Below are 17,234 nucleotides of genomic sequence, written 5' to 3'. Positions count from 1 at the left end.
CATTAAGAAACAAGGGAAAGTGAGATAATATGCTTCTTTCAAACTTTATCCCTTATTTAATCATTTTCCCAGACATTCATTGCATCTCAACTCTTGGTAATTAGTGATTAAAATCTCAGCAAAACAGCACGTTTATGTACATTATGCAAATGGTTATGCGAATCTTAATTCTTAACGTTGCGATATTGCTAGTTTAGTTTAAGAAGGAGTTATTGTACGAAAAAAAGTCAAAGGTTTCTCTTTTTGTTTCTTGGAGTATGAGCTGTGAGTTGCGGTATTTGTTTGTTTTACCTTTTTCATCCGCCATTAGACAGTGGCTGCAGCGTCCCCTATAGTTTATTGGAGTAGCGAATAGCCCGTATTATGCAATATTTTAGTAATTTACTAAACATCCGCTATAATATTAAAATCTGTTCGCGTCCGTCTGTCTGTTTGTCTGTCTGTCTGAAGATCGATCTTCTCGTGAACCGCCGCGAATCGAGAGCCAAATGAGATACCGATCGATTCGAAATTTTCCAAAGAAAACAATAGGTCCAATCTCATAATTGTGCGACTTCAATTAGTTGAGATATTAATTAAAACGTTAATTAACATAACGTTATTCAGGAATTTTTATTTCTTTCCTGTTGCCATTTTGCATATGGGTGAGCAAGTAAAATTCTAATAATTGTTTTAAAAGAGATTTTTTGGCTGCTGTCTAAATCTTAAAACAACGTTTCCATCTAGAATTTCATTTTAAATTAGTTTAAAAATTGGTTGCTCTATTCGAAAATAGCCTTTATTTTATCGTCTGTCCTTTTTTTATTTTTTACATTCAACGTTCTTAACTCTTTTCAGCATATGAAAGTTGTTTCTTTAGCTATGTTTATTGATTGTAGTGTAAGTTTATCATTCACCGGCCTCATATTTTGGTAGATTTACACTGTAAAAACTATTCAGAAACGTTCCTGGGAAATAATAGGCAGCTGATGTGCCTAATTTCTTCCAGTAACAAACCTTGGAAAAACCAGGAACGTTTTCTGCTAAAAGTCAGTAACCTTTCTGAAATTAACCTTGAAACTTTCTGAAGAAGTGCGAAATCTTCCCTTTTAAAGCCAGTCATGTCTCTAGAACCTTCTAGAAAAATTAAGTAGGTTTAGTGTAATTGATTAGAACCATAAAAATCGGAACGACCACGGCCAAAGCTATACAAGAGTATAGATTACATGGTTACCAATAAGTCATGGAACTATGTGTAAAAGTAGTTTTCATTAAAGGAGAAAAATGCCAATGAGTAAACGATTTACGGCACTACGATGTTGGGATTAAACTGCGCAGAACCAATTGCTTGTGATGGAAAATTTGTGACAATTTTTTTATTCTCTAAGCATGCACAAATTTTATGAATATTAGATGTGGGAAAACGAAACAATAAAGTTTTAAGCCATTGTTGTCAAACATTCCTTCACTTGATTGCGGCAAAAAGCACAAAAAAATATCACAATGGGGTCGTTTCCAAAATTTTAAAAGTATTTTTTTCTGAAAGAGCATGATTAAAAACATTGAATCTGACCATTTTTTAAATAATATCTTTAAGTTTAATATTTTTGAAAAGTTACTTAAATCGGTTCTCTTTCATTGTTTAATGCTTCTGCCGATGACATCACAAATAATGAAACGCCATTCAGTATTGCCTTTCACGGTCCAAAATATTTAATTCGTATCTTTACTCACGTGTATTGGCAACGATATGGTTGATAGCAAGCGTAGAGCGCAATTGTAATTCGCTTCTGGGTTATCATAACGTGGAAATGCAGTAGAAAGATGCGCCATAGTGCATCATTTGTGACGTCATAAAGACCACGCCTTGTTTGAAGAATCGGACATTTTAAAAAAAAATAATTAAAAAATAACTGTTGGGAAAATGTAAGTATTTTCTGAGTCCATGTTATATATATATATATATATATATATATATATATATATATATATATATATATATATATATATATATATATATATATATATATATATATATATATATATATATATATATATATATATATATATATATATATATATATATATATATATATATATATATATATATATATATATATATATTGCTTATTCTATCAATTTTAGTGACAAAAAGTACTTATTTTAACTGTAAAAAGTACTACTTTTGACTGAAGGAAACAACCCCATTATAATTTAATTTTATAAATAGTTGTTGATAGTAAAATATAGTTAGCAGAGTTTATTAACTCATATTTAAAAGCAACGTTTTATATTCTTTTTCAAAAGCCATTTTAAAGTATTTTAGGATCATGGAAACGATTTTGCATTTCATTACAACGTAATAGTGGCTTTTATTTTCGCAAGTGCTTTTAATTTATGTTGTTAACGGAACATGATGGAATAAAAAAACTGACTTAAGTAAGGAAGTGAAGCCACAGAATATTATTTTAAAAGATAATATCCATTTCGGATAGCAATGCGATTTCACTTTAAAGCAGGTCAAAGCTTCTTTTTTCAGCATTTAAATTCTGCATTTGAGTCACTATTTAAGCAAATGCTGTTACCAAATATTGTTATTATGGCTGAAAAATATCGATATATCGACAAAGGAATTACTCTACAGATGGCAGTTTATCTTTTTTTTTACTTCCATTAAGCTCACGTGCTTTTACGATGGATTAGAAGCATGGTTGCCTTGATTTTAATAATTTTGATGATATTTAAAAAATAAATTTAAACACCACGGTTTGATATACAAACGTCTTCAGAAACCGGTTGGTTTGCCCAGAACATAAATTGCCCTCAACATAGTCTTTGTTACTTTTTGTGGCAAAAATATACATATTTTAAAGAAAAAATGTTAAAATAGAGTCAAGTACTCTATTGAGTATCTTTTTAACAAATTATCCAAAGCTTTATTGGACAAAAACTAAACCAAATATGTTAACAATACATGGATGCCTCAATTGCAAAATCGATTAACTCCACTTTTTAAAAGTTAACTCCACTTTTTAAAAAAAACCTCATTTCCGCTTTAATAATGCTTTATCAGTGCTTAACATGTGAATTTGCAATAAAGTTTTGGTTCAGTACATTTCTGGCCATGTGATGGCAGAAAACGTAACACGAGAGTCTATTCACTCATATGGATAACACTACCTATATTCTTCATAACTTTTCTCGACTTTTTGTTTTATGGAGTCAACTGGTTTGGCAAGTGAAGCATCCATATAATAAACTAATGACTGAATTATTAATCAACTTCATCAAATAACTGCAATTAATTTTAAAAAGTTGTCTACAAAACGAAATAAAAGAGTATGTTAAAATAAAAAACATTTTTTCATCGTTTTATAAATTTAAATGCCAGAAAATCAAGCAAGAGTTACGTGAAAATTTTGAGAAGAAGAAACAGTTTGCAGAAATGCGTGGATAAAAACAATATCAAACACATTTTCTACTTTTCAAAAATAAATGTTACATTTTTTTTAAATGTTTCGAAAACGTTTGGCTCAGAGATAAAAGAAAAAATAAACCTCGCCTTAATGCTGCCTTACAAAGAAGGAAAAAAAATCGGGGCCGTGAAATCAAGTGTAAAATATTATACGTTAAAATTAAGCTATGAAATCAAAAAGGTAGCAAAGTGAAAATGAACTTAATTCATAAAGGGTATTACCATTACTTCTAAAACAGTTTCATGTTAATGCATTATTAACTCTTAATAACACAAAAGAAAATAACTCTTAACATCACTTTAAAGTCTAAAGTAAGAACAAAAAAAGGAAATACAAAGAAAGCTAAGAAAATAATCACCACAGAAATTCGTTTAAAGAAAAGGAACACATACAAGTGAGTCAGCGAGCGACGAAAGAGAGGTCGGTTCTCTTAGTTTTAGAGGGCTGACGAAAATATTAAGATTAACATCAAAAAGTTTTTGACCGTCTTTGCTTAAACAAGAGAGTTTTTTCCACAATATGGAGAAATGTTTAAATTATTACGTTAAATATTTCATAAACTTACAAAAAAAGTTTTTTTTTTAGCTTCTTCAGTTTTTCAAAAAAGTAACGATTTTGCAAAATTCTCAAAATGTTGTAACTGAATTAAAAAGCTTGCAGCAGTCACATTGACTGCTGCTTAAATACCAAGTAGCTCAAAACATTTCCAGGCTGAAAAAATTATCTTCCGAAACCCTGAAACACGTAAACGAAGTATTTTTTTAATTATTAATGTATGCTTCGAAAACGTTAAGTCACTCATTAGATGCTTAGTCCCAAAGGTTTTCTTTTATGGAGTTCAACGTTGTCCTGTTGTTGTCGTTGTATTCAAATTCTATCATTTAAAGGGCAATTCTCGAAAAAATGTCCCGTGCGTAACGTTAAGTTTTTTATTTTTTCCAACTAACCAAAGACTTCAGAAAATAATGCTGTTGGAGAATAATTCACGTTTTAATATACTACCAAACCATAACAGTTAATCCCATATTTAATTAATAAAATAAAAAACTTTTTTCGTTTAAACATTTTTTCGAGAATTGCCCTAAAGCAAGATTTTTATTATTCAAGTAGCCCTACGATGATAGGATGGATATTATGAGTGGAATCCACCTCAAATCGCACAAATCTGCCGTGGATACGGCAATAGCAGTATCTACAAAAGTGTGTTTTGGAGCTAATTGAAGAAACATGTTTTTTGATTTCCTACAACATCAATTACCTATTGAAATTTGAAAGTTAAAAAAATGCCTTTTTCTGCGTAAATCAACTTTGCATAGTTGTAAAAAAAAACTTATGATGACAAAAGTACATAAAGAAAGAAGAAAAAGAAACATGGAAAAAAAAACTTTACATACTGACATTTACGAGCCAAGGGTAGAAATCCTCTTTCTTTATTTTTAGTCCTCGCTCTGACAGAGACTTTTGGAACAAAACCATCTTTTGTTATGCAAATCTTTTGTTCTACTCATTCACTTTGGTGTCATTCGTGCAAACTGCAATTTTTTATGACTACTTGTTAGTTTTCTTTCTTGTAAAAAGAAAGGAAGTTTCGTGTTTCTCAAAAAGTGTTCCACGCATTTTCCAACGCAAATATTTTCATTTCGATTACTTCTGGAAACAGTTGACTCGTTTTTCATTGACTATACTGGGGGCAACAAAATTTGTTTCAACCATCCTTGAATCATTTTCGTTGCTGACAGTTGTTGATGAATATTCTGTACAAAAATATCTTATGTAGTTAAAACGTCACTTAGCAATAAAATGCTGAAATTTTGGGTTTTGTGCCTTATTCATGGTCTACTTCTGTTCGTCCAAACTTCTGTATGTTTTGTACTCATTTATGTATGCATCTCTCGTTCCAGCATATCTCAAGAATGGTTAGACGTTAGTTGGTTAATGGTAAAGCTTGACCACGAAGAGAAGGCTCCTGAACTCGAAGTGGAAACGGTATACTTGAAATGATAACTAGACTCGAAGTGAAAATGGTAACTTCATTTTGTAATAGGTAGGATGATGGAAAACGCGAGACTTTACTGCCTGCACATTCTCGCTGATTCTTCCTATTACAAAATGAAGTGGTCCGTTTTCGCTTCCAATTCGTTCGTGGCCATCTCTTCGTGTTCAAGCTTTAAATGATGGTAAGCATGGTTCAGTTTAGCAATGTAATCGCCTTGGCTTGATGTAGGGATAAGGAAGAAAAATAATTTTGAATAGTGGTAGAACGTTGAATTTCTGATTTTAAGCCTTGCATAACAATAGTTCTACATTGCCTTTCTTGACTGCAATTAGCTGTTAAAAAGAAAAGCGCTTTAATTGTTTTCGGTAAACTGTATCTCGTATCGCGTTATTTTTTTCACAAGGCAATATTCAATCCATTTGGATCGAAATGAATAATCGTGTTTCGAACAATTTTAGGGGTTTTTTTCGGCATAACCCGACTATTAACTTTTTATTACTTTATTTTATGCATTTAGAGTTATGTGTTCGCAATAGATATCGGTTTTTAAATGTTAACAGAAATTTTCCTTTAGTTGGAGTTTATCCATAAATGATGCCCTGCTGTGAGGGAGGGGGGTCATAAAACCGTGGAAGTTTGACAAAAGAGAAAAAGGGTGTTAGAAAAAGTGACATATTCATTTTAATGAGAATTTGCTTAAGAAAAAAAAGCATGACGTGTGACAAATACAGGAGGGATAACGTGAAGTGGGACATTTTGAGACAGGGCAAGGGGGGGGGGGGGGCAAAATGTTGAAAAAGTTTGACATCATTTACGAACTGCCCCTTCTTGGGAAATACATATTTCTTTGTAATAGGCAGACAAAAAAGTCGAGTGACGCTCGTATTCGTTTTTAGTGAAATTTTGTAGCTTATAAAAAAACTTTCCGCAACCTTTTCCCAACATTTTCTAAAATTCACATTCTTCAAAAAATGCAAATGAAATCAGTCAGGGAGCTTCACCAAAGGAAGAAAGGATAAATGCACTGCGAAAGTGCTTTAATGGATACCGAGATAGACTAGGGAAGAGACCACAGTGTTGTTTGAGAAGCTTTAGGAGACAAATGGAGAAGAATTGGCAAAAAATAGAGCAGTATAGTAACATTTGGGAGAGGTCTTTATCCAGTTGTTGGATGATAAAGACGGACAATTATAATAATCTTAATGATTATTATGTTTATTCGGAACTTTTTGAAGAAATCTTTCGACGCAAGCCTTAAGATTTTTCAAAAATCAAAAATAAGTTTAGTTGTAAAACATTCCGCATAATATCTGAAAGTACCAAGTTCATTTACTTACGTCTGCTATAACTCCAAACGTAATTTTTCCCCTTCAAAGTTGAGGCTCTTTTATTACATTACAGCTTATTAGTAAACGGATACAAACCAAATAAAGGAGCAAGCGATAAAAATCTCGTCAATTGCTTTCTATTTAATTATAACGATGGTTTCTTACTCTCTTTACGCAGTCCCTAAAATAAACACTTATCACAAGAAAGGGCAAAACCTTTACAACGCTCTCTTCAGTTTATGAAAACTTGGAGAAAAAAAGAGAAGAGAAAGAGGAGGAAGTTACTAGTTCTGAATAATAATGAAGTCGAAGTTGCAGATCTAGTCCGATTTGTTTGTTCAACATGCAAATTTCGCTCTCGAAGAATTTCCTGACGGTAGTTTCTCGCAGTCGAGATTATTGCGAAAAAGTACGAAGCAATGTTCAGATTGTTTGTGCAGCGTCGCTGTTTTAAAAGTCTTCGCCAGCTGAATAATAATTTACAACGTCTTCAAAACTTGAAGGAAAGAAACAAAACCGTTGCATATAAGTTGGAAATAAGTACTGTATACATGCATATTTGCGATGTTTTAAACATTTTTAAAAGCTTTATCTTTAAACATTAAAAAACGGGGCTTCTTTCTCTCTAAAAATCAATGTTTTAAGCTCGTCTAGTTCTAGACAGAACTTCTTGTCTTGTTTGATGTTAATGTGTTTTTTAGCCTACTTTCCCAGTAAAAGTCAGAAAAAGAAGAAAAAAGCATGAAAGAAGGTTTAATGCATCTTAAAAATATCGCGAAAAACAAAAAAAGTCAAAAATAAATAAAATAATTAAATAAATATTGAAAAATTAAAAATTGGAAAGTAGGGTATTGAGATGGGGAAAAATGTCTGTCGGTCCGTCGGTCTGTCGGTCTGCCCCCCCCCCCCTAATAACTTTTGAATGAATAGTCCGATTCGAACAAACTTTTTTTGTTCGAAAGATCTCGGCGAGGACACCTCATTCATATATTTCACTTTTTGATTTGAACTATTTTTTGTTCAATTTTGAACAGTTCAAAAAAACTTAACATTAGTGCCTACGGGGAAATTCAAGGCAATTCCGAACTGTGAGGCGAATTTGCTTCAAACAAACTTTGTAGGAAAAAGCTTTTGATGAAAAACTTGTATATAAAATATATTTTTGATATGAACAATTTTCTGTTCAATTTTGAACAGTTCAAATCCCTTAACATTAGCGCCTACGGGGAAACTGAAAGTCAATGTAGATTCCGTACTTGAAGGCGGATTTACTTCAAACGAATTTTGTTGGAAATAGCTCTTGACGCCAAACTCCAGACTCCGACTCCGAGAATTTAGGGACACCTGACTCCGAATCCGATTTCTGTGACCGACAATTAATCGGACTCCGACTCCTCGACTTCGACTATGACTTCGTAGCTTTGGCAAAAATTTATACACGGAGGACAAATGACTGACTCAGATTCTTAGATATTCGTCTGCGACTCCTTTATCAAAAAATGAGATTGACTCCGACTCGGACGCTATGGTTTTAATTGTGAAATAACTATTGTGATGTGATTTGTTTTCATTTTAACGCTAAAGTTTTTATTTAGGTATTCAGTTTTCGGTGAATAAACTCGAAGTCATTTATGTTTCTACATAAAGATATGCGCAGACGATTTTTTTTTTTTTTTTTGACAATGAAAAGTATTTCTTTACGTTGACATTTTTTTGTTTTTATTTATCTTGATAAGTGCATTAATTCATTTAAAAAATTATTTTTGGCAACAGGGGAAAAAGAAACGATTTTTTTTTTAAATATGATGTAGTTTTTTAATGAGCTTATTAATTTTAATTTTTTTTTTCGTTTTGAAAGCTGTTGAAGAATTTTTTTTAAATGGAAAAAATTGTATTAGCTGCTTTGTTTAAAAGGTGCTGCTATTTTATTTGTTCGTTTTTTTCTTTTTTTTTTTCTTTTTTTACGCATCTATTTTTTTTTTTTTGTTTTTTTTTTTTTTTTTTTGATGAGTGAGGAATATTTTATTCCTAGAAAATAGCTTAAAATGTTGGAAAAATATGTTTGAAACAATTTGCGATTTTAGCTATTTTTGAGAACATTGATCAGGTACTAGAAAAAAGTATGGGTATACGGGAAAGTAGGCTCGTCTAGTTCTAGACAGAACTTTTTGTTAAAACTGACAAGTTACTAAAATTAAAAATGTAAAAAAAAAAAAAAAACCGACTGGGTCACAAATGAAAAGTTACAATGAAGGGAAAATTGAAAACGCTTTTAAAAGCCTCGTACCGTTAAACATCAATTGTAAGTGTTTTATTTGTTGACAAATAGAAACTAGCAGCAGATAAAAATGTTCAATCATTGCGTTTAATTTCATTGTCGGCCAAATGAATCGGCAATGAATTCGGTTACCAATCGCGAGAATAAAAGCTTAGCCTCATTTAAAATCTGCTTTAAAAAATTGTTATAATTTGAATTCTATATAACATGGAAGTTCTAAACTCATTCTATCAGAAGCAGAAAAAAAAAACTCTTGATTTTGGTTCTAAATTTTTAAATTTTAAACATGTTTCAACTGCAAAAATCGTGAAAAACCTTTTAGCGGTTTTTAATTAATATCTTCATCAATTAATGTTTTTCAAAGATGCAACCTAGCTAAGAACACTCTGGAACAACCCTCCTTTCGAACAAAAAAAAAAGTTTTTTTCAAAATCTTTCCATTCATTTTGGCACTAAAGTGACACAGACAGATACACAGATATACAGATACATAGATATACAGACACGACAAACTTATAATCCCCTTCCTTTATGTGTGTCGGGGGTTGAAACAAACTTTTACTTATTTTAGCAACGCGATACCCCTTTTACTCTCTCTCTCCATTGAAAATGTTTATAAACCACTCATATATTTTTTTTAATTTCAAAACTGTACTTGAATCATTTTTACACGCTGAATTCAGAAGGGGTCCAAGTAAGCATCCTATCAGAGATTATTGCAGTCAGGATTTCAATGAAACATGTAGCGAAACGAAGAAAATGGTTATGGCCCTGTTTTCTCGGTTATTCCGTATTTGGACCCACTTTGTCCCTGCATTCCAAAAATCACAGTTCAGACAACAAATTTGTTGTTTCAAGAAATGCGGATATTAACAAAGTTCTTACCTTTCGGGGTGTTGGGCTAATAGAACTGGTAGAGGTGAGGGTCTGGGAAGATAATCCGATTGTGGGCTGCTGTTGCACACTGAGAAAGCTGGATGAGGAATCAAAGAGGGAAGTCGAGGAAGTGAGCTGGCCAGTGGAGGAGGTAACCATTTGCTGCCTGGTGCCGCCACCGGGGGCCATCATGGGCGAGACGGGTCTTTGGAAAGGGGAAGGGGCTGCGACTCCGATGCTCGGGGTCCTGGGGGGTTGTTGGGACTTGCTCCTGGGCGTCTGTGCAGCTATGGCGACCGCCGCTTGCATCTGGTCCATAGTAGGCTGAGGCAGACGCCTGTGAACCTAAAGAAAGATGGAAACGAAGATTGTTAAGCTGCCATGCATACTACAGACCGTACATTTCAAAAGCATATTGAAGATGTGGCTTCTAAACTACGTGTATCACCTTAGAGCATCAGTTAAGGGTCGTATGATTAAATTTATTCTAAACATATTTTATGAATTCGCAAGTAAATAGAATTAGGTTAGTCTATAACTGATTTCATCCCTTTATTCACCAAATTCGACCCCTTTCCCCTTCGCCACACTTCATCTTACCGCTCCTACTCTTGTCATTATGTCACCCTGTTTTTCATAGCATTTTCTCGCATTTCTTGCTTCTCCCTCCCTCTTCCTTGTCACAAACAGTCCGAGTTTTATCAGACCAACACCCTCAATTGCTGACATCTTTTGCAGACGAAACCTTAACAAGCTGACCGTTGTTTGAATATAAGACACTTGTATTACATTTGCTGAATGCGCCATGTAAAACGAGCGTTCTTGTTTTAGGCTTTGTACCGTAATAGTACGTACAAAGACACAGCGAATCCACAAGCATTTATTTTTTGTGTAAAAAATACCAAACAAAGAGTTTTTTTACTATAAACTTTCCAAGAATTACTAAAAAAAGACGACTATCTTCACAAATCTCTCTTAAAATTAGAACAAGAGTTCCCTACCTTTAGTCCTGCAAACTAAAGGCAGGGCTCAAATAATGACAACACTCTTTAAAATCATTAGTAAACTAATAAGTCTAATAATGTTAAACAGTCCCTTTCAAAATTCCTATTAGAATAAGGAAAAAGTTCCGGAATAAGAATGATCGTCTCTTATTGCGGGGTAGTATTATGATTCCCCTCCGCCGAGTATACCTTATTTTATGTCAAAATTATTTTATCCCTGTTTTCATTATTTCAGAGGTATAAAGCAGAATTGTTTTTAATGCAAAATAAAAGGAATCTTTGAGTAATGTAAAATTTTAACAGGTGGCAGAAGACTTCCCCGGCCATATTTACGACACTTGCTGTGGAGTGAGCGGAGCAAAAAGCTAACCAGCACATGTTGATATTAAATTCAATGCCAATTTTTACTGGAATTCTTAAAATACTTATCGCGATATAGCGGCAATGACGGAAGAAAACGATACATGTGTGCGCATTTGTAATACAATGTGTGTCTATAAACTTTAAAGAAACGAGCATATATAGTACAACTTGCTTTGCGAAGTAGCAACTGATTTTGGGACTCATACTAACCTTCCGCTGGGATTGGGTCTGCTGTTGCATCGGAGTTCCGCCCATGACTACCCCTGGTTGCTGCTGCGATAGGGGTGTCGCAATTACTTGTTGCTGCTGCAGATCTTGAATCATAACTTGTTGTTGCTGACTCTGCAACTGCTGCTGCTGTTGTATTTGCTGCTGAAGGTGCACTTGTTGCTGAAGCTGTTGTTGCTGTTGCTGTATTACTTGCTGTTGCTGCTGTATCATAAGCTGCTGCTGCTGAAGCTGGAACTGCTGTTGCACGAGATTCTGGTTCTGGTCCATCTCCGTGCCACCTTTCCAAGAAGAGAAAATGTTATAAAAAAATGTGCTCTCACTTTCTTTCAGATTGTTTAGCCTAAATGTCATTTTGTGTATCTAATCAATTTTACAAATTTTAACACTATAAGAAATTTTATAACTACCTTTGTGATTAATTATTTACATGAGCTGAAAAATAGTCGGATATGTATATCTAGGAGGAAGTGAGGCAGATTAATGCACGAAAACGCATTTGATTATTTTTATAGTAAAAACTACTAATTTTTCAGATTTTTGGCTTAGTTATGGTATAACTTTCTAAAAATATGATAATGTCACAAATTCTGTAAATAGTAATTATTTTTGTGATTAGTTTGCTGTAATCTGGCTAAATTTGGCATTTATTCCATTTTTTTTCATCTAAAATTATTAGTAACTTAACCTGTAAATATTTTCTTGTAACGAATATTCAACCCCCTTACATTCGAATGAAATATATGGTCTCTCCATTTCTGAATGATAAGATTTGTGAATGGCATAAAAAGAAATATGAGAAATTGGTAGAACGTTTTAGAATTTTCTGGATATTTCTCTGCTAGGTATAAAACGCCGGGAGTCTTGTGAATGCGAGGAGAAGCAGTTTTGCTTTCTAACTGTTTTCTCGTTTTTAACTGCTGTCTGTGAATGTATTAGCGCTTGCGATGTGATTTTCGAGCTTGTTGTTTTCACGTATTTTGGATTTAAATGCGTGGTGCACTGTGTAATGTACATGTTTAACGATATTCGATCAATTGCTGGATGTTTGCAATTATTACCTGCTCCATTGTTAATATTTGTAAATAAATTCATTGTGTTTTTATCAAGATTGGAATCGTCATTTCGAAGAAAGTTTGAAGTTGCATCGAATTCGTAACAATACTAATGAAAAAAACCAAAATAAGTTGACCATTAAAAAAATTCGTGATTTCATTAAAAAAGACGATTTGTATAAATCTGTCCCACCTACGGGGAACATTGCTGCTGCTTGTAGATGGGGAGGGGAAGTTTTGACAGTGATAGAATACCATTTGATATAAAAGAATATATTCCATTTCAGAACTATTTATTAATGCTTAAATCTTAAACGATCAAAGAATTTGTCTCTTAGTTGGTTGCTATCATAAATTTCACTTTTTTCAGAACTTTGGATATTTTCATTTCGATATAAATAGTAGAAAACTGGTATGTTAAGATTAAAACTTGGTGAAATGTCAATCCAAAGTGCATTTTACTTTATTTTAATAAATAATCTGTGAAAAAGGCGTCTTGGTTGTAAAAATTTATAAAGTTGTTTATTAGGAGCTGTGTATGATGAAAATGATAAAGTATCATATTCTTCTTTAGTTTTTCATGACTTCTCAACGTGGTGCTCTAATGCCGAAAAATAATTGCTAAACTGAAATGCTGTCTTTCTAATGGTGTCTTTTTTCGATACAACTTATAAAATTTAAGAACGAAATAGTTATCAATGTAGACATTCCATCCGGATAACATACTCTGGAGCCTATTGCAGAATACATCGGTAATATTCCACTTTGAATTAACGTCTAACTCCTTCCTCGAACCATCTTCATTAGCGGAATTTCTATGCACAGGCGGTTGGTTTGAGGGAAACAGAAGTTACGACGTCAATCAGAAACGAAATGATTTCATGCAGGAGCCTGAATTTCAATCTAGGTTCTACTACCTTAACCCCTTTTCTTATTTCTGGTTTTCCAATGAAAGACGTAAACTCCCTCAAGGTTAGGTCTCGTCTTATCAGAATCAGATCTTAAGGCACATACAGTTTCGTGCATTTGCATGTTTTACCTGTTGTAACCGTGGTCGTGACGGTTCCGCCGCTGCCAACCGCGCCACTAGCCAACTGCTGCTGCTGCTGCTGGGGCGGAACCGTGGCCAGGCTCCGCCCCTCCTCCATGGTGGGCGTGGCGGCCAAGCCCAGCGCCTTGTTGAAGTCGGCCAACATGCCCGATATGGTGCCTGAGGTGGCCCTGGGGATCCCGAGCCTGAGCGAGTCCCCCGCCTCCTGGCACTTCTCCATCAGTTCTTGCTCCGCAGCCTCCAGCGACGGGGACACGTCCATGATCGGGGACAGATCGGTCACGGGGCTCCACTCCCCCTGCTGGGGCTGCTCACCCATCTTCTGACCCTTCTGGCCCTTCTGCTGCTGTTGCAGCTTCTGCTGTTGCTGTTGAAGCTGCTGCTGCTGGGTCATCATCCCGGGCACCAAATCCATCGGTTTCGACTTGAGCTGTTGCTGCTTCTGCTGAGCGGACATTTGTAAGGACATTTGCGGTTGACCACTCTGGAGGTTCGTTTGCTGCTGCATTTGCTGAAAGAGGAAACAAGCTTTCAGTTTTCCGATATTGGCCACTTTAAATTTCCGGCACTACGACTAACTAGACATTTAATGATCAGCAGTACTTGGCACAATGAGTCATTCTCATACATTATTAATGCTTTCATCTACAGTTTCATCAAGAAAAATTACTGTATCCATCCAACAGAACTAAAACCACCTAGTGTACTACAACCTGTCCTTTCAAATCAAGAAACATTCTTGTATTAACAGACTTCAAAAGTAAGATAATTTAAGGTACTATTTTAATAACATATTCGGTAATTTATCAGGGGTAACTATTTGGAATGCTTCTTGGATGACACATAGGTATCAGACCGAGAACGTCTTCAAATACCTGTCTGCCTCCTTATTTTGTTTCAGAAAATTTCCTTTTCGATTTGAGCATAGTTCTAAAAGTGAAAATAGAGTTTTTTACTGAATACTTTAAGTTCAGTCATAGTTACAGTTCTCAAAAACAGATAAAACAATTCTTAGTTCGCAATGGTCGAATGAAATGCAGCGAAAAAAAAAACATTTAACCCATAGTTGAATTTTTTTTTTTGCTAATCAAAAATTTAAGTACGACAAATTTGTGATTCAGCTTTAAAAGTACACTTTGATTAATTACTATGAACTGTTCCAAAATTTTTACTTTCAGTTACTCGTACGGACTCCGATGATCGATGAATTTTTTATTCCATAGTAGAAATATGAATATCAAGAATACTAATCAACAATATCACGCATGACATTATTTATTAGATTGGACTACAGTTGCCTGACAGTCTATTGAAGTGAAGATGAATGATATTCTTAGCGTAAACGTATATTTCTGGGGGGGGGGGGGTTCTAAGTGGATTTCATAACTCTCAAAAATATGATCATTTGATTATTCATGTTTCAAAACATTCTTAAATGTCAAAATTTAAAAAAATGAAATTCTTCACACAACAATATTTTTTAATTGCGTAAAAGAAGTCTTACCCTTTTTTTCGTTTAGAAATTTCTTGAACAGTACCTACCATTTCAGTTAATAACCAGTAGTAACGATAATTGAAAAAAAAAAACAAAAAACATAGTAAATAAAAGTACTATCGTCCCAACTTTCTCTGATTAAATCACAGAACCGCAATGTATCTCGGCCGATTAGTAAATTTTTGGAAACGACTAACTAGCCAAAAACAATATAGAGATAAAACAAGCATCTATTACCGAAATATCAAGAATTATAAAGAGAAAGCTGAAAACTCAATATGAAAAGAAAACAATTTAGTAAATTCGTGAAAGAGCTGCATTACATATTCTTCCAGCACCAAGAAGAAAACATGTTCGGGTCACAAGTAGCCATTGTTTAACTCTCTAAGCGTCTTTACAGATTTATTTTCCTTGATGGCCTGATGCATTATTTCTATTGAGCTAGTTGGCTTAGATCAGCAGCACCTACTACCGTACTTTCTGGAAACTGTTACTAGCAGGTACTGAGAAGCCAGACATCTGGTGAGAACAAATGGACATCAGCCAACCTAGTTCTTACTTTGTAGTTAACTTTTATTGCACTCCTATGTTCCTATATAAAATGTGTCTTAATATTGTTCGCGCACGGTGGAAGAGTCAAAGACATCGAACTCGTAGAAAATTTGAAAGGCATTAAACGTAATCGACAAATAAAATCCTCCACAATGGGCTCCTTATTAAGGTGTTATTCACCAGTCTTCAATCGCAGTTATTTTCTTTTAACTTATTGTTATTATTATTATTAATTTTTTTTTGAACAAATAACGACGTTTCACCTAAAAGAAAACGTGTTTCACTAATGCTTGATTTAAGCAACCCATACATATCTTGTCCACCGGTTATGAGGTGAACTCGTCCAAAGTCAAGAGCCGTCAGTTCTGAACTGAACTACACCATTCGTTTTTGTTCATTTTCTCTTGTTGTGTTTTGACGATAAAAATTGCCCACGGAGAGATGGTGGATGACTTTGATGCAAAAACATCATTTGAAATAGGTTGTTTGTTATTATTTTACAATAAATAGGATCAGCAAGAACGTGCCTCTTACTACTCGGCGCTTTCGTGCTGATTCAACCTTTCGCTTCAAGGTAATCCACCTTCTTTCCGTAGTTAAGCTTTACATAACAAACTACTGCTTTAACTTAAGAAACTTTTACAATAGCTCAAACGTGAGTGATACAGAATATCTCATCATCGCTTACCGCTTGCTGTAAATTCCATTGCGGCTGCTGTTGTTGCTGGGGCTGCGAATTGGGCCACTGCTGCTGCTGTTGCAGCGTCTGGGACAATGTCGCCAGGGGCACTGTCCTAGGAATGGTGGCTCCCGCGCCCCGGCCCATAGGCGCGCTCGGTATTAGCGAACCCGACACGAATCCGCCTCCGCCGCCGCCCGCCGAAACCGATGTGCCAATCAGGGACACGGATTGCTGGGTGGACTGGATGGGCTGATGGGCAAGCATCGGCTGCTGGACTTGCTGCTGCTGCTGTTGTTGCTGATGGTTCTGGAATGGCTGGCCCATGCCTGCGATGGACGAATAGATAGAATTTGTCTTAGCTTTGCATTGACTTGGTTATGATATTAAACACAACGTCATATACAATGATACAGATAAATTATGAACAGTTACATAGAAACTTGCACGTGAAAATATGCATGTAACTAACAACATGAAAGCATGGGGGAAAATAGAAAGAAATGTAACGGAAAACCTAACGAAATAAGTAATTGCATTGCTATCTGCATCAGTGTGGTATCAACTTTTTTTTCACATTTTACTGCACTTAATTATTTTGTACGCATGAAATTTTGGGTCTTATTTATTTACTTGAAAATCGTCTAACAAGATAAGACGAGTGAAAATTGCCTTTTACATTTGAACGAATCAATTGCCTGATTGGTGATATTTTGACAGTTGAAATTTTAACCCTAACTCCAGTGGATGAACCTTAAACTCCAGTAGATAGCGTTCATTTTTTACCCCTTTTTGGTTTCTTCATTCCCCTGAAATGACTGTCTTACCAGTAAAACAGTTAAGTTGCCGGATCATTTAAAACCTTTCCCCACAT

The 17,234-nt window shown here is 34.6% G+C and overlaps 1 protein-coding gene across 1 annotated transcript in view; it reads right to left on the bottom strand.

Moving 5' to 3' along the window:
- The window catches only part of LOC129226627 (uncharacterized), a 351,739-nt gene that overhangs the window by 188,839 nt on the left and 145,666 nt on the right, over nucleotides 1-17,234 (bottom strand). Inside the window, exons 5-8 of the mRNA XM_054861257.1 lie at nucleotides 16,370-16,689; nucleotides 13,623-14,145; nucleotides 11,511-11,809; nucleotides 9,943-10,278 (exon numbers count right to left, since the gene is read on the bottom strand). Of these exons, the coding sequence (XP_054717232.1) occupies nucleotides 9,943-10,278; nucleotides 11,511-11,809; nucleotides 13,623-14,145; nucleotides 16,370-16,689 (1,478 nt within the window). The remainder of the gene's footprint in view (nucleotides 1-9,942; nucleotides 10,279-11,510; nucleotides 11,810-13,622; nucleotides 14,146-16,369; nucleotides 16,690-17,234) is intronic.

This window comes from Uloborus diversus, chromosome 7 (assembly GCF_026930045.1).
Source record: "Uloborus diversus isolate 005 chromosome 7, Udiv.v.3.1, whole genome shotgun sequence".
In the NCBI taxonomy this organism is placed as follows: domain Eukaryota; kingdom Metazoa; phylum Arthropoda; class Arachnida; order Araneae; family Uloboridae; genus Uloborus; species Uloborus diversus.
This window is presented reverse-complemented; position numbering and strand designations above follow the sequence as displayed.